A 25,827-nucleotide genomic window follows, 5' to 3' on the forward strand; every position below is an offset into this window, starting at 1 on the left:
TTATGCAATTACTGCAAAGCTCTTAAAATGATGGATATATGAACAAATGAGGACAAATGCAGATTAGTATGGACTACAGCCCAAATGTTTTGTCCCACAGTTGCTGTGTCAAAGACAAAAAAGACTGTCCAAGATACAAAAATAAATAAAAATCTTTGCAGGAACGTTGGTTTACAATAGTTTAACAATTTTATGATGTTATGCAGTGTAGCCATTAAAAAAACAAACAAAAAAAAAACAAAAGAAAACTGATTTCCTTACACAGTTTGACCCTGTAATCTATGAACCAAAATTAAATATAATTATGCTTTTTTCAGATCCTATTGTGGTTGCACCTAATAGCACTCATGATTAGATAATCCTGAGTCACTGAAGGTGTGTGGTTAAGATAAACTTCCTGCACAGTTAGCAGTAGGTCATGAAAGCTTTTTAAGAGAATAGACAGAATGATAGTGCTTCTTATTCAGGCCAAATATCTCTTTAACCCATGCTTCTTTAGAGCACTGAGTGATGATTGAGCCTTACTGCTCAAAAATTAACCTAGCAATGACCCGCAAAGACATGTAATGTTTCTTCGAGGAGATGGCTTGATTCTTTTTCTTGCTTTAAAGGACTATCTGACCTCTGAGAGGCAGGTGAAGTGGCCGAGCATTAGTCAGGTCACGTGTGTCAGGTGTAGGTAAATGTCTATGTTTACCTGTAGGGAGTAGACTCTGTTGGTGTGACCCTGGAGTGTGTGTAGGCAGGTCTCGGTTTCAGGATCCCACACTTTCACCATGAAGTCATAGGCACCGCTGACAACCCTACGGCCGTCATACTGCACGCAGCGAACAGCTGCCACGTGACCCATGAGCACGTGCAAACACTGACCCGTCTCTATGTCCCAAACCCGCAGTGTGGCGTCCCGAGAACCGCTCACCACCCTGAGAGAGAAAAACAAACTGGTTTACTTTTCAACATCTTAAAAAAAAAAAAAGAAGTGTTTGCTCGCATTAAAAGTTTCACATAATAATGTTGGAATTATTTATTTTTCAACTTATGATGGTAGAATTTAATCAGGCATTAATTCAGCAGTCTATGACAGTCAATTGCTTGTACCTTCAAGGGTTGTATTTGCTTATAGCATTACATAAATCAAAGGGAAAACATACTTTGTTTATAAAACCAGACCCCTAGGAAACGAGTTTGATATATTTTTCTTAAACAAAATGAACATTAAAATGGGTTCTGGTGAAGCAAAGAGTAACAAACAGAAACTACTATTGTTGTTGCTGAATGAAGCCTGAGGTCACTGAACAAAATAAGCAATCAAGCTTGACACAAAGGAAAAATATGCACACCAATTGGCCCAAAACAGAGAATATTGTCAGGCGAGCAATTGTGTAGTTCACAACAGAGCATAAAGAAGCAAAGCTCCACTCTGTATATGAGCACTCCGCACAGTTAATGAGCTGAAATCAGATGGGAAATGTGCAGTTTAACCAGCACTGTGTGCTGCTATTGAATGGAATTATCTTTAAAGAAGTATTAGGCTATATAATGTATTTTACAATATATATATAACATTTGGAAAAAATTTTTTTTAACTCAGGCATGGTAGTTGTTTATCCAAAGCTGATACTCTACATCAGTTTCTCCTTCTCAATTTCATTTAACCAGAAATTCCACAATACCATTAATATTTCAGTTATTAATATTTGAATATTAAAATGTATATGTTTTTAATTTTAATCTAATTTGAACAGTTTTAACATATGCTTAATTTAAAAATTCATTAAAAAAACACTGATACTGTGAGTGAAAAATGTATTGTGCTCGTTCACTTTTTTTGCTTTCCTTATAAACAACGGGGGTCATTTTAATATATCTAATAAAGTATTTAATTCATGTAAATCTGGAGGTAAACACAAAAAGGCCACGAACCAAAGTGGAAAAACTATTGACTAATCATTGATATGAAATGTTTTTTTGAGCACTAAATCAGCATATTAGAATGATTTCTGAAGGATCATGTGACACTGAATACTGGAGTAATGGCTGCTGTAAATTCAACTTTGCCATCATAGGAATTAATTACATTTTAAAATATATTCAAATGGAAAATTACTTTTTTTAAGTGTCAAAATATTTCACAATATTACTGCCTTTACTGTAATAATGTGAGTAAAGCTTGTATAACCTCAGTGGAGCAATCTATATGCATCTGGATGTAAAGTGCCTTTTGGGAGGTGGTAGATGTTACCTTTTCTCATGCAAGTGCATACAGCGCACTGTTGAGGTATGACCATACAGCGTGTGGATACATTCTCCTGTCTCTGCATTCCAGACCTTCAGCGTTCGGTCTGTGGAGCCACTGATGATGATGTTGTCTCGCATCTGAGAGGACCAGACCCCTCCGGTGTGGCCGACTAACGTCCGCAAACACTGGCGACACAGAGAGAAGAAATACAAGTGTAAATTAATTGAATTACAATGGCATGCGTTTAAACTGCAACTCAAAGGATGGCCAACAAAAAAAGGTAGCAAATTAATTACCCACTAATTTAAAGCACTCAGATCCATCACTTTGACCTTTACCCAAGACATTACTTATGCTTATCAACATATATCAAATAACTCTATGGTCCATTTGAAGCAGGAAGCAGTGTTGCTGGAAAAAGAAACTCCTTATTTCATATCATATATTAGATATCGATCGGCATGATGAGAGAAATCCCATAGAATAATCCATAAGGCTATTGCCCATTTCCTCTAAATCTAATTAAACCAAATTCAATTTAATTTCAGAGGCAAACATGAAAGCAAAGGTGCCTGTGGTCATTTCGTTGTGTTATGAGGCGAGTGGAAAGCTTCGCAAGTGTCAAAGGCGTAACCTCTGAACCATGGCCGATAAAAGCAGGGGTGATAAACCCAGGAGATGTGAAAGAGGAGGTCTCAAGGCCTTTAATTCATAATGCAGCTGCTCCTATTTCTGTCTCCATCTCGATTCATGATCAACCGCAATGCATCATTAATCTTTAGAAGCGGTGACCAACCTCCACGCCACCGAGGACTTGAGCGTTTTAACGTGTCTTTCTTTGTTCTATCGCCATGTGTGGCAATTGATGGAACAAAAGAGCAACTACTGAGGAAATCAAACCAATTAACATGAATCATTTCAAACCATTACTGTACCTGCAAAAATGACAAATGGGATAAAACAAAGGAGTTAAAAGCAGAATGGCTTTTCATAGGGAACTGGATGAACGACTGGATGTCGTCTCTAAACAATCCTGTGTTAAAATGTGCCCAAAGCCAATTTCTTATCTTATGATCAAAAGCTACTCCACTCACATTTGTAGTGTCCATAACATGCCAGAGAGAAAAAGGGAGGGAGGTTAAATCATGAATATTAATGTACTTCTTACTGCATTATGCATGAGGCGTTGTGTTCCATAATGAGTACGTGTTACTAAGGCGATGGATCTTTCCCATGGAATGTTGGGGTGGTTTAAATAATGCCGGTGAGCATGGAGCCGTGTTCTTAGACGATTACAGCCTGCTCAGGCTGTCTCTGGAAAAGGAACTTTGAAACCAAAAGGCTTAGGTGTCTGTTTATCTGCCCGTTGAGAAACCATAAAAGAGCAAGTCTGTGGCACCCACGAGGCATGGAGATTAGCATTCCGTTTGAGTGGCTGATGGGAAACGTTTGAAGCCAAGGATCGAGGTTTAAATCCATTTGAGAAACCCCTTCCAAATTCCACTCATTTTACAGTCCACATCTAATCTTAGGGAAGAAGATACCGTGCAAATGGTGGCTAGGGTGGTAAAGTGCCAGTGTTTATTTTGTTTAGTCTCCTTCCACATTGCGCTCGTCGGACTGAAGTGGGTCCCATTTCAACATCCTCGTTCTCGTGTTCAAAACCCACCGTATTCCTGAATGGCCAGGATTGGCACACAAATTCCGTGTTTCAGATGGTGAGCAGACTGTTTAGAGCAGCTGTTTTCATTGCTAACCCTCCTATTTTCATACTAAAAAAGTCCTCTCCCATCTGGAAGAGCACTATTATTAAAGCTTTTCATCACCAAACCACAGACTACAATGGTTTGTGGGAACTGCAGTTTGAAGAACATCTGTCTGTTAAACACTGTTCAGCTATTGAGCCTGGGCTTTGTAAAGGAGTTAAAGGAGGGTATACAAGGTAAACAGAGGAAATGATAGTGTGCCATAACCATGGTATGGTTCTCTTAAGCACAAAACCTCTTCTAGGGCCAATAAATGGCTGATGGCTGTTTGCATAAATAGAAGGGTAAACAGAGTCTTTGCATACAAAACAATGCTGTCACTACCACATTACATTAGTTCTAAGCTTTCTGGGAAAGACTGCCTATTCAAAAGGTCATCAGAGACAAACTACAACTATAAAGAAGCGTTTTCATTAATTGAAAATATAGTTCCACCGAGTCATTTACACCGTGCTCGCTCATTTCATACCTTGTATCCTGTTTTTGGTGCGTATATTTTTTCTAATTACTTCATGAATACAGCTATGATCTGCACTCAAAATTCGTCACGTTATTTTACATTTTTCACAGGCCATTCATTGATTGACAAAGCTGAAACATAATAAAATATAAATAGATGAAAAACAAACCCAAAATTAGCAACTGAAATAAAATGCATTGAAGAACTAAAATTACTTAAATCTAAATAGATTTTTAGAATTAAACTAAATAGAATTACCTAAATAGAAAAGAGAAAAAAAAAACATTACAAATTACAAAAACAAAATTACTAAAAACTTAAATGAAAACGAAAACTTACAAATAAAAGCTTATTCAACACTAGTAAATACTACAATAACATACACACAATGCAAAAATAACACTGGGTTAGACGATTTCAACCTCAGTACATATGAATGGTATGGAGTTAATTATCCATCTAAAAATCTTTAGTTGGGGTGTTAAGCCCATCGGGCCTCAAACAAGCAGAGGTTTAAGCTTATTCCAGAACAGGTTTAGACGTCTTCTAATATACGATTTGCAAGATCAGCATATGAAGGTAATCTCCGGCTGGGTGTGTTTGTTTCTCTGATGCAGGAGTGGGTGGATGGTTTGGGCAGGAGTGCTGCAGTCTGCATGTTAAGAAGTTGGTGGTCAGCCAAAGGTGCAGTCTGAGTCATGGCTGGAGCGAGGGAGGGGGAGGAGAGTCGCAGGAAATTAAAAGCCGAATAAAGCAGCGAAAACGAGGGGAGAGAGCGTGAAATGGAGCCAAAGGCTTTAGGATTGAGTGAAAGATGTGATGAAAGCAAGAAGTAAACAGGAGGATGGAGGGTGGAGGGCTGTTTTCACAGTGAGAGACACAGATACATATGCTCACACACTCCCTGTGACCTTCTCACTCCTCTCTACAGTACGTCATGTCACACCCAGATCTCCTGCGCTACCGTAAACACATCTCCACGAAAGGTGACCTCCAGCAGCAGAGAGCAGCTTTGAACACATTGCCAAATTAAAACCCGAAAGCCCTTGAGACTGTTTATGCAATCTAAACCCAGGGTTTCACACAGTTCATAATGTACCCTGGGTTAGTAATTAAGGAAATATCACACTGTACATTTGTAAAAACCGGGTTCACGTTCTTTATTTGCTTATTCATGAGGCGACAGCATGCAAGTAGATGCTTTAATAGCTAATTCGTCTATGGAAATTGTCAAATTTGTTTTGCCGTCTTAAATCTTCTGAAATATAATACAAACATAATACAGCTGCTGGTTTATTCCAGTTAACGCGTTTGTCGTCGCTGTTCAAAATTTTTTTCCCCTCAGGTGCTGAAACTAAATAGTACAAAAAGCTCATGACATTTTAATGAGGTAAGCACTGACGATGCTTATGACAACTTATTTGTTTCCAAATATTTTGCTGTAACTTTCCATTATAGGTTCCCACATTTTCAGATATATCAATTTAAATAATTTCCCCAAGACATATGTATATTTAATAATAGAGCATAACAAGAACATATCTATTGACCACAGAAATTTCCATGACTTATCCAAGATCTTTTAGACTTTTATTTACTTTTTCAGGACAGAAAATCACACTTTTGAAACATAACTAAAGTCACATCTAAATGAAAAACTTATGAAGTGCATAGATTTTTAGCATAAATAAATATATAAAATATTTAATATAACACTATATATATATATATATATATATATATATATGTATGTATGTATATATATATATATGTATGTATATATACATACATATACATACACAGAGACACTTACAAGATCATTTTTTTAACCAAAAAAATATTTTATAATAGAGCATAAGGAACATTTCTATAGACGACTACAGAATTTTCCATGATTTCTCTATGATTTTATTAATTTCAGATTCTTCTAGGCCTGAGAAAAAAAAAAAAAAAAAAAAAAAAAAAAAAAAAAATCACACTTTTCACAATCGAGGCTAGCCAGGCCGGGGTTTCTCCTTCACAATTACAATTGAGAAATGCTGCTTTAAGCACAGTGTGAAAAGCCCTTTAGTATTTTTTTAGCCATTTTTCAAAGCATCCACATAACCTTTTGTGGTCACCAACTTTCTACGCCACTCATCCCTGAACAGGTGAAAAGAGTTGTGGTTAAATCCTGTCGACATCTCAGAAAAGCCAGATTAAATACATTTTAGCCCTGGGCTGGTTGTGATGTGACAGAAAGAGAGAGATGTTGGCCAAGTGTCACTATATGAGGAATATTCCACAGGCATTTTAAAGCTGCTAGATGTCAGACATGTCCGTGCAGCTGGCATAGAGGAAACTACCATTGCTTCAGAGTTCTGGTGATTGTCTCTGAAGTTTTGGGATAAATCCTTCTCAACTCCGGAGACTGTGGACGAGTCCGACAGCTCCCAGTGAGATGGAGAGAAAGTGCTACATATAATCTGTGAAGTGGTTCAATCGATAAAACGCCTCATCTATTCAGGTAATCTGAGCAAAGTAGTTTGTTTTGTTGGTCATGCCATGGAGACAACATTAAAACCAAAGTCCATAGAAGCCCCTGTTCTTATCTTGATCCTAATCCAAAGCAGCTCATCTGCTTGCTTATGTTTCTGTCACATTTCATCCCTCATCAGACGCTTATCGTGCTGTACACATCCTCAAGCGTGGCACACATTCAAATGAGCAGGATGCTGCGTTCGAGCCTAATCTTCCCTCAAAATCACTTTCCTATTACACACAGCATGAGGCCCATTCATTTACTATGGAAGGGGGCCAGTAATAGCATTATCATGCAAGTGCGGGTGAAGATGGTCTGTAATCCATGGCACGCCTATCAGATCTTTATCTTCCATTCGTATCAGGCGTCGCTCAGACATTTACTTATTTCCATGTTGGGCTAATGATACTAGGGGTCGGGTATAAATCTAATAATATACCAGTATTTGTCGTAGTTGCCAGTCTTTCCTATGCAGCTTTCCTGATTCAGCGGAAATTAAAAGATATGTAGCCACTAAATAATGGCAAGAGAACCAGTGAATTGTTTTCACAAACAAGGTTCGTCAAAACATGACTCTTATGGGCAGATTATTGTATTAGGTTACAAATCATGGCACTATCATTATATTCGGATTCAAAAAAATTCACCAAAAACCACACTATGGAAAACCAAACTTTAATTTTTTTTCATAAACTCTGAATATTGCAGTTTTTTACAAATTTTTTAAGAGAAAAAGTGTGCAAAAGAGCTTACCTGAAGCTTAAGCAGTAGAGCATGGTGCAGATAACACCAAGATCATGGGTATGATTTGCAATTAACTGAACATGCATAAACTTCTAAAAATATATGCCTTCAATGCAGTATAAGATTTTTTTTTTTTTTATGCATCGGCCAAATGCATAAATGTAAATGTAAACTACCCTTTTCAATAATAATAAAAAAAAAAAAACAGGTCTATGAGGTTGCCTTTAACAATGAAATATGTGGGTCAAATTAAACAACAAACATCATAATCATGATAGAAATTTTTTACACATTCCACAACAGTGTTCATGAGTGTGTTCCTAAAAGGAGACAAAGTCAACCAGTATTAACCAGTATTTGACTACTAAAAAGCCCAAATGGGTCATAATATAAAAATATTATTTAAAAAGATATGCAAATAAAAGGTTTTGAATCATTTTTTGCTTATATGGTGCATCTCTAAATTAATCATAACCTTAGCCAAGACTGCATGTGTCAAACTGTTTGTGCGCATAAATAATATCCTTGATTGAAAAACTACTTTTAGCAAACCGGTATTTCATGTTCTTTCCCGTCCAAGTTTTTCATGAATCACTTCAACAGAAAGCGGTAACCAGCCCATAGTGGTGCTTGCCAACTCTCAATAAACATTATCTGTAATGGGAAAAGCTGTTAATCTGGTCTCAGATCAGCAGTGAAGGGCACCTTTTTACCTAAACAGAAAGAAACCTGCTGGTTCCAACAGATGGACTGCAGCAAAATGGCCCCTTTGGAGCCTGTGAAAAACAAGTGAATGGCAATTTTCTGTTTTAATCTATAAACACAAAATGGGCTCCACTATAATGAGTGAAATGAGTGAAGGGTGTTTACTGAGAAAAGAGCACTTGTGTGCAAAGGAATTCCAACTATTCTCTTGCTATGACATTCTTTGGCCGGCTTTATCCTCAGACAATATCAGAGCAAAGCAAACAAAGAACGGAGAGAAATTTGGACAATGACACATCCAAATACCATACAAAGAAAAAGCACACGCTTTCATTCTTTAGACAAAATAGAGGTCAAACTGGAGGAAAACAAAATACATAGTGTTTGTCTGAGTATGTGTGTACATAGGGGTTGGTGATGTAGAAATCCGGGACCCAGGACCCAAAGGAGCCTATTTGTCTAGATCTGCTATCGATCCCAACCCGAGAAGGTTTTAGTCTCAGAGGGTGAGGATCTGCCAGTGAGTTGCTTGCATGAACTCCAGGGGTTTACAGCACTTAAATGGTGAACTGAAGTGTAGCGAGAGGAAAAAGTAAACAGACCCAAGGTCAAGAAGACAGAGAGACTGTAAGAGAACCAGAAAGAGATGAACAGAGCAGTGGAACCGAGGGGAGGGGATGGGATGGGAGGGGGCATCCACAGATTCAGAGTTTTGTGGTTGTGGCTGTGGTCACGACAACAGAAATGCAGACCGCAAAAGTGCAGAAAATGCTAATTTTTAAAAACACAAGAAGGATATATATTGGACTTTATTAATGTCCTCAAAAAGACAGTTAATAGTTTACAGTTGAGTGAACTGCAAAAGTGAATAGAGAGTATGAAAGAGTAGTCGCACTAAACCCCATTGTCTCCCGCTTTACTGTTCCACTTCCTCTGACAGGAGCTTCAAGGGACACAGCATTTCCTGTTTAATTGGCCCCAGCGAGTTCCACGGGACTCTCTAAAGCATTGCATCAGACTTGAGACACTATTCACACAGCTATAATCTCCTTTATATTAGGGATGCATAATATACTGGTTATCGGCTGATATCTGAAATTAATATATTAGAACAATTTAAATAGAAAATATTTAAACCATTTAATTAACTTATTTAGCCATTTAATAAAACGTGGGCAACACAAACAATTATTGACATATCAACTGTTTTCCATTATGGGCCAGCTGAAGACGTACAAATACAAATGTTTTTAGAACCATGAATACATTTATATACACATACATTTACAACCTATGCTCGCTCTCTGATGGTAATGCCTGTTTTAGCCTTTTTGGGAAAAAATTGGGTATATTTCTGAGTAACAGAAGTTGATCCAAGCTTTACAAGCATTTTCAAGCTGGTGCTGCTTTTCGACAGCTCCGCAAACAGAACTGCATGATGGGAACAAAAAGGCAGCCTGCCATATATGCGGCGATGACCCTAATCATGGCGCATCTGCCATCTGCTACGATGATGTCTCTCATCAGACAGCATGTTGCTGCTGCACCAATCACGTCTCCGCTGTGATAAGACGAGAGCCAATCAATGCACACTAGATTTGATTACAGAAGCTCAAAGGCTGATAACCTTGGGAATGATTTGAGATCCTCTTCTGTGAAAAGCGGACTAGTGAGAGTCACATGGAAGAAAAATCTAACAAACGAGAATGACAACGCCCCTTGTCAGTGTCTGTTATGATAGTGAACATTGAAAGGAGAGATTTCATTAGACTCTGGATGAAAATGGAGGTCAGGATGGAAAGGGCAGCGCTGCATGATGAGTGAACCGTACACACGCACACGTTATTTTACAACTGCCATAAACTTGCAGCACAAGGAACATGTCACAGCATCAGCCAGCACAATGAATCCTTAAAGTGCAGGAGGAAGGGAATGGCAAAAAAAGGAGGAGAGAGAGGGAGAGAGAGGGAGGGAGGGAGGGTGTTTGCAGCTAGTGATCATCTCAGTGTTCAATAGAACATGACTGTTCTCACATTCTCACGTGAATAAGTGATGAAGATGCTCATGTGCAGGTTTTCTGGATGAATTGAGATGGTAGTGAGTGCAGTTGTACAAGGATGCTCAATGAAAACACACCTCCCATGAGAGAGAGAGTGAGAAGATGAAGAGAATGAGAGGAGGACAGAGAGGGGTCAGCTGCACATTCATGTACACTTCAAATATCTGAAAGCATTTTGCAAATGCAAGCAAAGCAGCCAAACTTTCTCAATCAGTGATCAATGTATTAAATTAAATTAAATTAAATTAAATTAAATTAAATTAAATTAAATTAAATGATCATCATTGATTTTGATAGTGGAACTAGAGCCAATAATTTTAAATGATAATCCTGCAAATTCATATCACGTGACGAAGTGACTAATAGAAGATTAATATGTGACTCTGAGACCCTTTAGCTGCATTTTTTTCTTTTTAATCTGCCAGATTGCACTGTTGCAGTAAAGTTGAGTAGATGGCATATTTATACATTTTGGATGTGCTATGTTGAATTATTAAAAAAAAAAAAGTTATTTTACAACCGTTGCAGTTTCCGTAGAAATTTCACATGATCAAACTTTAGTGTGACTGTGGCTTTAAGTAAGAGTCATGAAGCACAAATGTGCCTCATTTTAATCAGAATCATATGCTGTGAGTAATACTCTTACAGCAGATATTCAACAGAATACACTATATTCTGTTTCTTTAATTTAAACAAAAAAGAAGAAGAAATCATTTAAATTTATAATTCATGTACTTAAATATGTATATATACAGTATTTATCACTCCTGAACAATGCATTTCCCATTGGATTATGCATTTACCTTTAAAGCTAAATAAATACATAAATAAATAAAAGCTCACCTTTCCAGTAACAGCAGACCACACTTTGAGTGTGTTGTCATCTGAGCCGCTCACTATGCGATTTCCACAGAACTGGAGACAGGTGATGACATGGTCGTCATGGCCTTTCAACACCTGGAGATAGAGAGAAGGCACAGGAGAGAAAGAGAGGATTAATTACAAAATGAACAGAAACGCCAGTATTTCAGTGATGTGTGAGAATGATGTGAACCTGCTGATGTGGCAAATGGCAAAGCAGCTTTCAACTTGACATGGATGAACGAAACCGTCAGGTTCATGGTCACCATGTTAACAAACGAGTCAGGTAAATAAATGCTTCTGCTGCAGCTGAAGCGTGTGTACATCCTAAAAATCTTTATTTTCTTTTTTTTTTTGCACCCACTGTGCCTTAAAGAGGATTTTTAAGTAGCTCTTTACAGGCTAGTGCAGGTGTTTTCTAACACTTTTCCACACATATCTGTTCCAGGATTGAGCCCCAGGGGACAGGCGGATGGGTGTCTCTCAAAAGGAATTCTAAATGAAATTTAAAGCAGTAAAAAGTGCCAATTTTGATTGAAGTGCCAAAGTGATTAAAGTGATTTAATATTATGCCTTATAGTAATGAGGAACTAGAAAAATGAATGTGGGAAAAAGCAAAACCATCCATCCTTCGGCAGTACGATTTTTTTTATGTTTCTGAAAGAAGTCTCTCAGAAAGTTCATATGGATCAGCAATTACTTACAATAGAAAACTTTTGTAACATTATCCATGTCTGTACTGTCACCTTTGATACATTTATTGCATCCTTGCAGAATAAAAGTATACATTAGAAAAACGTACTCATGCCAAACTATTGAACGGTAGTGTTTGTGTATATAGTTAAAATAACATTATTTTCTATATTTAATTATTTCATATTTCCTGTAATGTGTAAGTACAAATGTACACTTGTTCCCTGTGCCATGTACAGTGCCTTTTTAGACATGGGATAAACACTTGAAATTTCATTTAAAACGGGTGTATGTACAGTGAAGTCCACTTCGCAGGACACTATCAGGAATGTACCCGTGAAGTAGGAGTGTAAATAAAAGTGAATACACACACACACACACAAACACACACACACTACCTTAGGTGATTTGAGGTCCCCTCTCCTCCAGTTGGTGTCTATTCTGTGTTGTCTGATGTAGGCACTCTTCCAGGGACTGTGTGTGAACCCTGGCTTGATAACCTTCCTTCTCTTTATGTGCAAGGGCTCGTCAATACCTGCAAAAGTGTCATTTTCCATGTTGGTGACACCAATTCAATGCATGATTCTACTATTATAACGGCATCAATCAGGCAACTATTTAATAAATGTGTGGTTTTTTGACTCTCTCCACAGAGTTTGTGGAGAGCAGTGAAATCACCTTCTTCTTTGCATTTTTCCCTCCAGAGCAGGTTGTCTTCTGCTAGAATGCGCCAGTAACGACACGTCTGAGCCGCCTGAAGCAGATCCTTTGGCTCCAGAAATGACAATACGTGTAAGGCCAACTACAACAAGACAGAAAGAGTGAGACATCAGGAGAAGGCTACGACAGGGATCAAAACACTATTGGGATAGTGTCACCAAGGGGCTTAAAACCCCTTTTATTTTATTTCTCTAAAAATGTTACATCGCATGTTTTTCAGGAACCAATGAAATAGGAAACGCATAGGATTTGAGGTAAAACTATTGTTTGTAAAAGCTTAATAAACAGAACATTGGCTAAACATTTGTTGAAACTTATTTTCAATAAACATTCTCTTTAATTATGTTCTTAAATGATATCAAATGACATAACTCATTTATGAGTTCAAATATGGTGACATACTGTCATTATTGATAATATCATTAATATAAAACATAACAAGAATGGGGGCTGGGGGTGGGGAAATTTGGTTCTTTGAGAAGTAAAAATATTTTTTCGTAATTTGGGCTTTTAGCCATTTTAACCCTATTAAATGACTAAGGTATTCACTTGATCACAGAAGTGGATTATCAATGTACAATTCTTTTCTTTTTTTCTCTGTTCTCCCATTGTCAAGAGTGCTGCCATTTTGCGCAGACCTCAGTGAAGACAGAGCATGTCCAAACAGTTCCACCATTCCTTATGCAATCAATCACAACGGTTGCACAGTACTAGCCTAAAGGAGCTTTTTCCACAATCTGCTTCAATCAGGCAGACAGACACACCCTGCATATTACTGCACTGACACAAAAGAAAAACAACCTTGATGGGGAGGAGAGTCGGGAAAGATGACAGGTGATGGAGAACAAGAAAGGCAAGCTGAAACAGCAACAGGAAGGAGAGAGGATGAAAGGAAAAGATGACTGCCATTACAGAGAGAAGAAGAGCAGAGAAAGGGAAGGGGAGGGGGTGCCAAGGTAGTTTCCTCTCTATATTCTTGAACAGAGGCTGAGAGAATTGTGATCTTTTTTTTGAAGAGGTGTAAGAGAGGACATGGCTGTCAAACTAATCTCCAGCACCTACTACTTTGCTTTAAAACCACCCTGTCAAATATCAAAGCCATAAAGTGGAAGAGTGCGTTAAATTAACATGAATGGACATCAGTGTTACAGGTCATATTTACCTCTCTGGGCAGCAGTGAGATGAAGTCTCTTTGAAACTGCGGTTCGATCACCTGCATCATGTGTTTCACCTGCGTGGGCTCACAGCTGTCGATCAACTCATCCAGCGCAAGCAGCTTCTCTGGGCCACTCCAGCTCTGTAACACACACGTCAGCACATGTGACCAAGAGTTTATAAAGAATGTGTGCACGTTTACATTTAGAGCTTTCAATTAGAACTGGCAATGCTTTTTAACTGGCTATACTGCAGCGAACCATTCCCTGAAATGGCAACTTCTGGTATGAACGGAACCATGAAGGTTCTTGTGAGTCAAATGGAACAGACTTCATGTCTTGGGGCTGTTGGAAACTTCCCAGGGTTCGTTCTCTCCATATTAAGCTGCGGTCAACTTGATCCAGAGGAATAAAATGTTTCGCTGATCTCATGGTGTTCGGAACTTAATTCGCTCTCAGTGAGGACGTGCTGCACCAGAGAGATTGTGCCAAAGTCATTCCGCTCTGAGGCGCATCAAATGAGGGAGGAGGATTGCTCAGGGATGTTTATGATGGAAGAGGGATGCACAGAAGACGACTATGGAGGACTATAATTCACTGCTGAAACGCTTCAGCTGGGGGAACTCAGCATTGTTGTCACAAGCTGGTTTACGTCTATATGCGTTTATGCAAGCATAACTAACATATTTAGCAGCTCAAACTAATGAGATGCCATTAAACAGTTGAGCAAAAATCTGATTCAAATGCTTATTTGTGTTGGTTCTTTAATTGAAGCCAACTAGCCTAATTAGATTAATCTTGAAATACAGGCTTCCCAAAACTTTATCAATGAATTTCCATGACTTTCAACAACATGTGTTATTACTTATGACCAAGGTTGACATTTCCAAGATAAAACATTTAAAATTCCAGCAAGGTTTCCCATGACTGTCAGAGCTCCAAAAGTTGCACTTCTAATGCCCGGCTTCAACCCTGAACTGCTACTAAGATATATCACCACAGGCTTCCACCGTAGAATGCAGAAATGACACATTTAATGTGAATCACGCAAGCGATACTGAAAACGCTGACTCATAGGGATACGGAGTGTCATTTGCACCTCCAGATATAAGCCTTACAATAACTCAGGGCAGAAACAAGTAACTCATTCAAGCACTGACTGAGCAAACAAGCGAAACCATTTCTGAACCCACTGTGTAACCGCATAGGCCGCAATTGAGAGGACGTTATGCAAAACTATTGATTCTCTCCTGAGACACCATTTAAAGACTCGCCTTTGACGTCATGAAGAATTATGTGCACATTCCCAACTGCACTTTTATTAAAGGCTTTTTTGAGTAAACGGAAATCTAGCTTGACTCAAAATTAATTCAGAAGAAGCAAGAACACATCTTGGGCAAAACTTTGAGCATTAGACGAAAGCTTCTTCATCCTTTCAGTCAACACAGGTATCTGCTATTTCATGCCAGAGCAGCTTCGTAAAGCCTGAGGACTGATGAAGCCTGTAATTATCTGTAAGGCAGAGCAAACACAGACTGAGGTGGAGACTCTGCTTTCTGTTGAGGCTCGAATTGTTGTTCTAGTAAGACGGATATGACAACGATGGAAACAGTTGCAAACTTGTAACGGCCGCATGTCCTTAAATAGCTAATTTAGATTCTGTCAGATCTTAGTACCAGCACTTAGTAATTAACATAAAACCAGACTGCAAAAAAAAAAAGTCTGTTAGCACGTTGTCAAGGTACAGAGTCCCACAAATGTATTCATGGACACGTTTTAAGTTTAAAACAAATCCCTCATTTTAGTTAAATCATGGCCACGCTGTACTAACTTAGTTGACATGCAGAAAAAAAAAAGCAGCAAGATATCAGCCACAAATTGACGATTCACTCCCATGACTTAAAGGGACACTCCACCCATTTGCACTAAGCTTTGCATTGTTAGAAACCCAGTCATACTATTGAATGGCCGTGCAACACTCTCTTATTTTCCCCTGATACGGGAGAAATCCGTTATTTACCTCTTACACTTCCTCCCACAATGACGCCAAAAATCGTCATTTTGCGTCATTGTCGGAGGAAGTGTAAGAGGGGGGGATTTCTGTTGAGACTACAGACACTCGTTCCTCATCTTTCCCAGGGTGGGGCGCGCTCACGCTACAGACCTATTACAGATCAGTGGGTGGGACTTTACTCTCTGAAACTGAAAGCAATATCCTCCATCTTGTTTGAAGCTAAGCTAACAGACGCTGTGGAGACAGATGTACAGTTATGACAATAGCGGAGGAGAGTACTCAATGTGATATAGAAGATGATGATTTCAGAAGTCTGATGCTTGAATCAGGTGTTTGTGGCTACCTTTACAAGCCACATTATAGCGAAGAGCAGCCGAGGCAGAAGACCTGCCTGCCGCGGACGAGGAGCCCGGACTGGCTCGAGTTAGGACGGACTGGTAGCGCCGGTGATCTCACTATGCAACTCATAGACTGTAAGATGCAACTACGAACACAGAGATAGAGTCCGTCTGCGGCAAAGAATTTCAATGATGACAATTTCTCTTGGATGAAATCTCTGAATCAGACGAGGACACGGACGTTTGTGTTGTGAACTATCCTAGTTTCGCACCGCATATGTTCTGACTGAACATCCCGGTACCATGCAATAATTCACCTTTTCGAAAGAAATACAAACGAGGAGTAATGCACTAATGAGTTCGCCAACTAACTAGACATTTTGTGTGAAATGAATTTCAAGCTCTGGTGGTAGCTAGCCTTGTAGACGGAAGAGTGATTTCTCTTATAGGCAGATATGCGCTGTTCTGGATTAGTGGGAGTGGCTTGCGGAGCTGTGCAATGTGGTGCATTGTGGGAGTTGTTGTCTTTCATACAAATGCGTCCTGAAGTTGTTTTTTGTCTATCCTAGGTCACGAAGGCACCAAATTCAAAATTTATTTTACATTTCGACCACATATATGACCCACTTTCAATAAAAAACAATGTTCTTATGGGTGGAATGCCCCTTTAACTCATTCCCTCGGAACAAATGAATAATTCACGGGAACAATGTTTAACGTGCATGACACTAACATGATGCTCATAAACAAACAATCTCTAAATTCTGAGCCAATATGGTCATATCTGTGATTTAAATTCTTTATTAATGCTTGTTGAAATCTATAGAATGTTAACCAACAACCATAAAATTATTGGCAGAAGAATTGTGTTTGTTATTATTAATAAATATTTTATTATAATAATGGCTAATTTGTATTAAACTATGGTGCCATGTTTATTTAAAAAAACGATATGCCTAGATAAGTGTGCTACAGTGATTTTACCATGATTACGGTTTTACTTCGCACTGATAGCATAGTGACACCTGGTTAACTCTCTCTGGCAGGTCTTGTGAGAAACAGACTCAAATTGTTTGGCTGAACTCACCTGAAAGGTGCGGAGCCACTCCTGCAGGCCCGTGGGGGGCTGGATGGATGTGATACGCCGTCTCTGCTGACCCTGCCCGTTGACCGCTCGCAAGCCCCCAAACGTGGTGGGGGTGGCTGGGTACGGCAGTCCTGTGGGACTATTCAGTGAGGAAGGATAAAAAGAGAGGGAAGCTAATTAGACTTCAAGAGCGGGAAAAAGATACAATTCAAAAATCACACTAAATGATAACATTTGTAAAGGACATTCGGTTGAGGAATTTATAACAATTCACTCTGACAGGAGACATCTTTATGGTCCTTATCAATGATAGAGTGGGCAAGACTGTAGTTTATAGAAGATTTCAAAACAAAATAGCTCACTGAATGTACTGTGGATGAAGCTACTATGAAAATCTGAGGCTTTATTTCAGAACAATAGTGTGAGAATTACAGCCAAAACCAAAGTGGTGTGTGGACTGAATCTGTGCCAGATGACCACTACAGTCCACTAGAGCCACTGTTGTGGTCCAACATTAGACAACGTGACCATTTACCTCAGCCTCAGAATTCAATCAGCCACCTGCCCAACACCAATTCATTCAAATGTTTATCTTCATCTTTGTTTCATTCCTGGAAACCCTTTCCTGTTTCATTTCAGTATTAGAGAGCCCATTTAAAACGCTGCTCAAAAGCTTAATGTATGCAAACTAGTAAGAACTGAAGCACATTCCTTTTTCCACTTGTGGTGAGAAAAGGACACAGAGAGTTGTCCCATGTCAGCAGTCCTTACTGCAATTCTATGTCTCTGGGGCCCTACACTAAAACAAGAAAGACAATTCAGCACTCCTTCCTTGCTTTCTGCTTATCTACGAAGACCTTCTCCGGTGGAAGAAACGAACGGATGAGCAGGAGAGCAGGAAGAGTGCAGGCAAGCACGTATTGAGGTCTGTTTTTATTATGGATTCATATTTAATGGGATTGGAGAGCGAGATGCCAAGATGCTTCAATTACCCAGCGCGCAACTGCTGACTGGTTGGCCATGTACTATTCTAGTATAAACCAGAAGAACACCTGCGTCTTGACAATAAGGCATGAATACTCGTCAGAGCTTAATGCTGAGTTTTGGTTTGCTGAATATGGAACCTCTCAGATGGTGATTCCATGATTAAGGGATTTGAGTGACTGCGTTCATTGCTGAACCATTAGCAACACCAAAAAAGAGCTAGATTTGCACATGTATATTAGCTCTTGCAAAGGTAGCTAGATGATTAGATAGATACAAAAAAAGAAGTTTAAATAACTGTTTCCATCCTAATTGTGAATTTAATTTAGGTGAAAAAAGGAACTGCACACAAAGAATTTACAAATAAAGTGTTCAAAAGAACTAAATGATTAATTCCAGTTAAATTTATGCAAAACTAAAGGAAGACACTGTGGCCCTTTTTTATTAAAAACTTGTGGTTTAAAGTGTGTGGACATAACACAAACATGATGTTCGTTAGTGGGCACATTCCTTGTCAGACAGTAGGAAGTAACTGTAGCCAAACATCTGAGAAAATTATTCATTGCATGAGCAAAGTCACATAAAATTTTGAATGCACATCAAGGAATTTATTCGTTAAATGTGTCTTTTTTTCCACCTCATTTTTTAGTGTTTCCATCCAGCATTTTATATGTGGTATCCCAAAATTCCTGTATACATGTGGATAAAAACCTGGCTAATTGGGGATTTTCAATCATTAAAATATATACTACAGTACCATTCAAAAGTTTAGGGATTGTAAGATCTCTTAATGTTTTGAAAGAAGTCACTTATGCTCTCCGAGGCTGCATTTATTTGATCCAAAACACAGTGAACAAAAATACTTCTAAATGTTACTACTTAATCTATTTTTTAAAAAATATATTTATTTCTGTGAAGGCAAAGCTAAATTATCAGCAGCCATTACTCTAGTCTTTAGTGTCAGATGATCTTTCATAATTCATACTAATGTGCTGATTTGGTGCTGAAGTAACATTATTGATTATCAAAGCTGATAAAAGGCTGTGTGTACTTGTTTTTGTCGAAACAGTTATATTTTTTTCCCCAGGATTTTCAAAAAAAAAAAAAAACATGTAAGCTTTTTTTCAAGATTTACACATTTCAATTAATAGTAAAATGTCATCAAATTGAATTGAATAATCCATACATATTCATATGAATTAAATTGTAAATAGTAAAAAAAAAAAAAAAAACTAGAGCATAAAACATTTTGTATAATTCTTAATGCAACAAGGGAGTGGACCATTTAGTTTATGTAGTTCATATTCTTAAACTAATTTCTTTTTCTTTTTTTAAAAATATGTTTAAATGTAAGTTTAAGAATTATATAAAATGTTTTATTAAGCTTTTTTCTTTCTTATTTTATTTACACATTTAAAATTCTTAATTCATAATATGAATATTTAAGGATTATTTAATTCAATTTGATGGAATTTTACAATTAATTGAAATACAAAATATTGAAAAAAGGCGTAAATTTTTTTTGAGTGTAGAAAGTTCAAAAGAACAGCATTTGTTTGAAATGGAAATCTTTTGTATAAGTAAATGCCTTTGTTACTTGCAATCCATTTAATATGTATGTGTGTGTGTGTGTGTGTGTCTTTTTTTTCACCTAATTTTTTTGTGTTTCCATCCAGCATTATATATATATATATATATATATATATATATATATATATATATATATATATATAATCAATTATGTCTACCCGTTACTGTACTATTTGGTAGTTTAATGCAACAACGGCTAAAACATTTAGCAAAATTCAGGTAAGGTGGTGAGAGTTTACCTTGGACAGGGCTTTTTTCCTGAAGGGAAAGGTCGAACCTCAGGGCCATGGTCCAACTTCCTCTTCATCTGCAACAAAGAGAAGGAGGGGAGCTGGTTAGTTTGGGTTTGTAGAAGGCAACAAAATAATGAGAGCATAAACAACCAACAAAGCAACTTGACAGTAATGAGAGGGCGAATTCCTCAACCTGTTTAACACCACATGCTACTGATCCACCCGTGTTCCTTCCTATGTTAAGAGGTTACTGAGCGAGTCTGGGTTTTGTTCTAGATTGTGTTGGGTATTGTGCTATGGTTCCCCTCACTACCAAATGTAGGCCAGAGGAAGGAAGGTCATGTCCACTTTATAGTGACATGGCACAGAAAAGATAAAGTCTGACAGCTGATGCTAACGCTTGTCATGCGAGTCTTCAAAGAGGTGTAGGGTATAAACGTGCAAACCCCTCAGAGGAGTTGGAAAGGGGGCCACACACACACAAAAACACACATCTGGGTTGGTGTTACAGGCTGTGCTTTCACAACAGCCTACATTTATATGGGCTTAAAAGGAAAGAAAAGACTAACCCTATGCCTCACTGTCTCTTTCTATGTCACCCACCCCCCGCACAGGCTGAAATGGCCCTGGTTTTGCTGCATAGTTGGTGCCTGGCTACGGAGCATCTACTCTGGAAAAACAAGGGTTCAGTGTCCTCAACACAATGAGGTCCTAAAGCACATTTGAATAAAACTATTTTAGGAGGGCACAGAGCTGCCAGTGAATCTGTGCAGTTCACTTTCAGGAGGAGCTCAGTGATAGACTCCAAATTATGAATCATTGTGCTGCGCCAAACATTTAAGAGTCATTAAGGATGTGAGCAGAAATTAAGAGTGATGAGTAAAGATTTGCACTACTGAAACAAGCACATACAGTACATTTACAATGTTGATTTGTACCACGCCACTGGTAAATAACAGGTCTGAAATGACTAAATCAACATTCATTCAGTGTGTACGCATTCACAACAATTTGCTAATGACTAAGGGAAAAAGTCACATTCTATAAACTCCACAGTGACAAAACATTTATTTATTACATTATTCAGCAAGGATGCATTCAATTGACCTAAAGTGACAGTAAATTCTGATTCAAATGAAAGGTTTTCTTTTGAACTTCCAAATTTTGAAAAAAATGTGTTTCCAAAGATATTAAGAGCACTATTTTCAAAATCGATCATTGTTAATATATGTAATATTTCACAACTGTATTTAATTTTGATCTAATTAATGCAGCTTTGGTAAGCATCAGAGACTATTATTACTACTACTGTTTGTAACAATAATGATAAATGCAATCTTCTGCAAATATTAAAAATAATATTACATTTTCATTCGGTATTACATGATTAGATGCCTAAATTCACCTGTAGGATTTAAAACCATTGATTCCACCAATTAATTTCTAGTTAATATAAACAAAATATCATATATTGCAATCACATTAAAATAATTACTGATGAAAAGCTGTCAGGAGTGTCAGCCGAAACATTTCTCTGCTTAAAACATTCATGACATTTCATGGTATTGAGACGACCACAGAAAGACCAAAATCCAGGCCTGGTACCAGGACACATGCCTTGTGGGGGACAATTCTATTTCTATAAACTAAAAAAAAATTGACAATTAAAGTATGTTTTTTTTATTTTCAGAACAGAGTCCGAACTATATTTTGTTTTTAGGGGACAGTATGGCAAGCATCAGTTTAGACCCACTCACAGCTGATTCCTCAGTCAGTGATCTCACCACAAAGGCAGTCAAACAGATAGGACAGGCAGGGTGTATGAGCCAATTTGCAGGAATGAAGATAAGATGGCATGACACTGAAGATGTTTGAAAGTGCACGTCTGTAACTGCTTAAGAGCCGGTGTGTGTTCGAAAGTGTTAAGACACTCTCAGGTTACTACACGAGAATGTGTAACACAAAACACGCAGGGAATGCCACATTTGATAATCACTACTAATAACTAAACCTGTCAAGCCTACTTGGTAAAAAAGCACTTAACGCAAAATAATGTGAACAAAGTGAAAGCATTCATTTGCTTCGTTATACATTCATTTCACTGAGTGGATTAGACTGTCGCTTTTCTCTAAGGTTCACAGTGAGAGCCATCTGATTTTAGATGAGTCACTGTGTAATCATTCTCCGTGTCTGACACCACAGAGCAAAAATGGCTTGGTCTGTGGTTAACAGGAATGCTTGTGTTCGTGGAAACCAAATAACCTGTTTTAGTGAATAAATCATGTGATTTATGAATGAATAACCTAGCTCTTTATTTTGAGAACTACTTGGATTGGTCACGACTGCGCATATAGTTAAAATTCTCGCATTTTAGACTATAAAAGTGTGCTTCACTTCATAAATGTAACCCTAACAATCCTAAAAACTGATGAAACAAACTATGAGAACGTCAGAAACTTAGCATCATGAACGTTATCATTATAGGGATACATTTGCATGATCTATTTTCAAATTTTGTCCATCTGAGACCATCAAACATCCTTAATGAGTTTCGTTTTTATAACCAAACAATTAGAGTAACAAGATTGCCGGGAGCATCCGTCAACGTCACTGCAGTTCACTCGATGTGGTTCTGATCAAAGGACACACTGAAAACTGCAGCGACTGCAAGCTTCTGATAAGCTCTAGGATTTAAAACATTAATTTAACTCAAATTCAAAATCATAAAGTGTGCGCTGTGCGCCAGATGTGGCTCGGTTTCCTCCGTCAAAAGCAATGACACAGTGACCCAATCACACTGTAGGGTGGTCTGATGCCGCCAGCCAGTGGAGGATACACACCCTTCAACAGGCAGCGCAGAAGCTGACATGACTCCCTTACAAAAGCATTCACACATCACAACATCATATACGCGACTGTACGTTACATATGAACATGGCTACAATAACAGTAAAGGAGTCCAAATGGGGTTTCTGCAGCATATCAGGCTACATTCTGCAAAGCACACAATAATATTACCAACAGGTTTACTCTGAGTGGTGCAGGAAGATTAGAACTAGAGTCAATTATACATCAAAAAGCAGTTAACTCATTTAAGATCCAATAAATCAGACCTACAAATAATGCTAAGAATGATGCAGTGCTTCTTAAGATCTAGTATAGGGAATGTTTAGATATGTATGATGAAGGAAGCGCAGGTGCAGTATTGTATGTGTTAGGATGGGCAGATAGTGAAGAAATAGTGATGGAGCCTATGTTCTCCAAACCCACCACATAATCAAGTGCATCACATCCATTTCTACATATGAGCTTCCTAAAGGAGACTGAAAGTATATTCGAGTGAATGCATATCGCGGAAGGTGATTCTCTATGTCAGCTGGAGATTTTTCCGCAGTGGCCGTAAGAACAGTCGCATATTTCACCGACGCACCCTTAAAGACGCGCACGGGTCTCGCAGTGTACGCGGTCAGAGCGCGACGCGACAAACCCGAACGCAGAAATTACAATCAACGAAGCTGTGTACATTGTACGCGCGCGCGTCGTATTTGAATATTACAAAGAGCTGTACGAATCCTACATCCTGTAAACCGCTTCTTTGATTTATAGTGGGAGCGTTCCAGTCGCGTCGCGTCAGCGTTGATGGGGTATTACAGCGAGCCCGCTGAGAGAAGGCGGATGGCTGTATCGATATAAAAGCCGCAGTGCATCCAACACTAGGCGTTTACTCACTTTATAGAAGATCATCTTTAAAGTGCCGTAGAAACCCATGGTGATGGAGGTGACGATAATCCGGCTGTGATTCACTGAGAGACGATGAAGAATTTATGGAAATATATCTGCGCGATAAGGGCTCTATTAATCCCGGATAGATCCGACAGGGACATACTCATCCACGGACGGATGCATAGGAAGCCGAAAGGAAGAATCCAACGACCCGCCCGTCTGTCTCTTTGACCGTCCTCTGAGCGGACTGACTGAGCGAGCAGAAGGAGAGAGACGGGAGGGGAGGAGAGATATGGGGAGAGAGATAGAGAGAGAGAGAGAGAGAGAGAGAGAGAGAGAGAGAGAGAGAGAGAGAGAGAGAGAGAGAGAGAGAGAGAGAGAGAGAGAGAGAGAGAGAGAGAGAGACTGCCCTCTTCAAAGAACTTGTCATCTAGCACAAAAACCTAGACTTTATATCACTCTTTATTAATTAAGGAAGCCTATAAGGAGTTTTTTTCTTTTTAAGTCATATTACATTATATTTCTATTTTATTATATTACAAGTCTATATAAACACAAGGCTACCATATATTTTATTTAATTAAACATTAATAAATACATATTTCATATTTTCTTACTATTCAACATTATTGATCCGACTGTACTGACGCTGCTGTATGAGAACTGAGCTGGATGATGATGTTTTTTTTTTTTGCAGAACTGCTTTATAGATGAAATTAACTAATTTAATAATTGATCTTTACAACAGAACTGAAATCAACACTGAACTGACTTCAGCTGAACAACCGATGAAATGCATAATTTTCCTGTTATCTCTGTAAAGCTGCTTTGAAACAATTTGTCTTGTATAAAGCGCTATATAAATAAAGGTGACTTGACTAATTACATCAAATCTTATGATCGAAAACCCAAGATAAACGGGGGGTGGGGGGGAAAAGCCATGTGATCAAACCACCTAAAAATGAAGAGAGTGGCTTATTCTGCTATATATCATCCCATATTATAATGCTGCTTCTGAAATTAACATGCATGAAATATCAATTGAAGTTGAAATTATTTTATTACGTGGGAACAGTTGTCATTCTAATTCTCAGCTTTGAATCAGCCTCAGTCCTGATCAACTTGGTGTTTATTTTGTGATAATGGTTGGCTGGCATTACATTATCCTGCTTATTACAAAGCTGATGGCAAATGCACAAAAAATATTGATTTGAGCAGACATTCATTTAATAACTTGCTTGTAGAGACAGCGGAGAGACAGAACACGGCTATGTAAGAAACAAAACTCCCAAACGAGCGGTCAGTTATACAGAATTGCCCTGGACAACTGTCATTATTCATAATATTTGACATCTGCTACAATTGAGAAACTAGATTAAAGTATTCAAGAGAGCCCGGTAATAAATAGTATTATGTTATTATCAAAACAAAAATGGCCAGAAATGAATTGCTGGCTCTCAGGAGTATACTCTGGCTAAACACAGGGATCAGATGACCGGTTTTCTGCAGATGAGGAAATGAATGGTGTACATGCAGCCAGAGGACGACAGTGGAAGAGCCTGAGATTATATTCAACCGAAACTGGGTGGTGCACGCCTTCCACTTGTTGTGGATCCTGAGCCCGCCCCTCAGCCGCTGAAGACGACTGCCGGCCCCTTCTCTTGTTATTTCCGTCAGACTGAGCAGGTGGTATTTGCCACTCGGGGTGGTTTTGTGTGGAATGCATTATTAAAGATCACCTAAGCGTATACAGACACACAAGGGTTGTTAAACTACATTAAATATGTTTCAAATAATATCTACACTAAACTAGAACCAGAACACTTAACCAGAATCAATAGGTCATGCAAATAATCTCTGATAACTCTGACAAAAGCAACTACAGTAAAGAAAATTCTGCAACACTACAGTAAGGTTCCATTTGTTAATGGCCCAC

General features: G+C 38.4%; 1 protein-coding gene across 3 annotated transcripts in view; it reads right to left on the minus strand.

Annotated features, from left to right (window-relative positions):
- fbxw7 (F-box and WD repeat domain containing 7) overlaps positions 1–25,827 on the minus strand; it is a 72,303-nt gene that overhangs the window by 6,163 nt on the left and 40,313 nt on the right. For 2 of the 3 annotated variants that reach the window (XM_081361286.1, XM_081361288.1), the window contains exons 2-9: positions 20,175–20,242; positions 17,362–17,500; positions 13,931–14,065; positions 12,727–12,850; positions 12,447–12,583; positions 11,338–11,451; positions 2,243–2,424; positions 698–923 (exon numbers count right to left, since the gene is read on the minus strand). In XM_081361286.1, the coding sequence (XP_081217412.1) occupies positions 698–923; positions 2,243–2,424; positions 11,338–11,451; positions 12,447–12,583; positions 12,727–12,850; positions 13,931–14,065; positions 17,362–17,500; positions 20,175–20,242 (1,125 nt within the window). Of the gene's footprint in view, positions 1–697; positions 924–2,242; positions 2,425–11,337; positions 11,452–12,446; positions 12,584–12,726; positions 12,851–13,930; positions 14,066–17,361; positions 17,501–20,174; positions 20,243–23,897; positions 24,141–25,827 lie in introns of those variants that run through there. The other variant, XM_081361287.1, reaches the window with a different exon arrangement.

Source organism: Scardinius erythrophthalmus (assembly GCF_964197995.2).
Source record: "Scardinius erythrophthalmus genome assembly, chromosome: 3".
In the NCBI taxonomy this organism is placed as follows: domain Eukaryota; kingdom Metazoa; phylum Chordata; class Actinopteri; order Cypriniformes; family Leuciscidae; genus Scardinius; species Scardinius erythrophthalmus.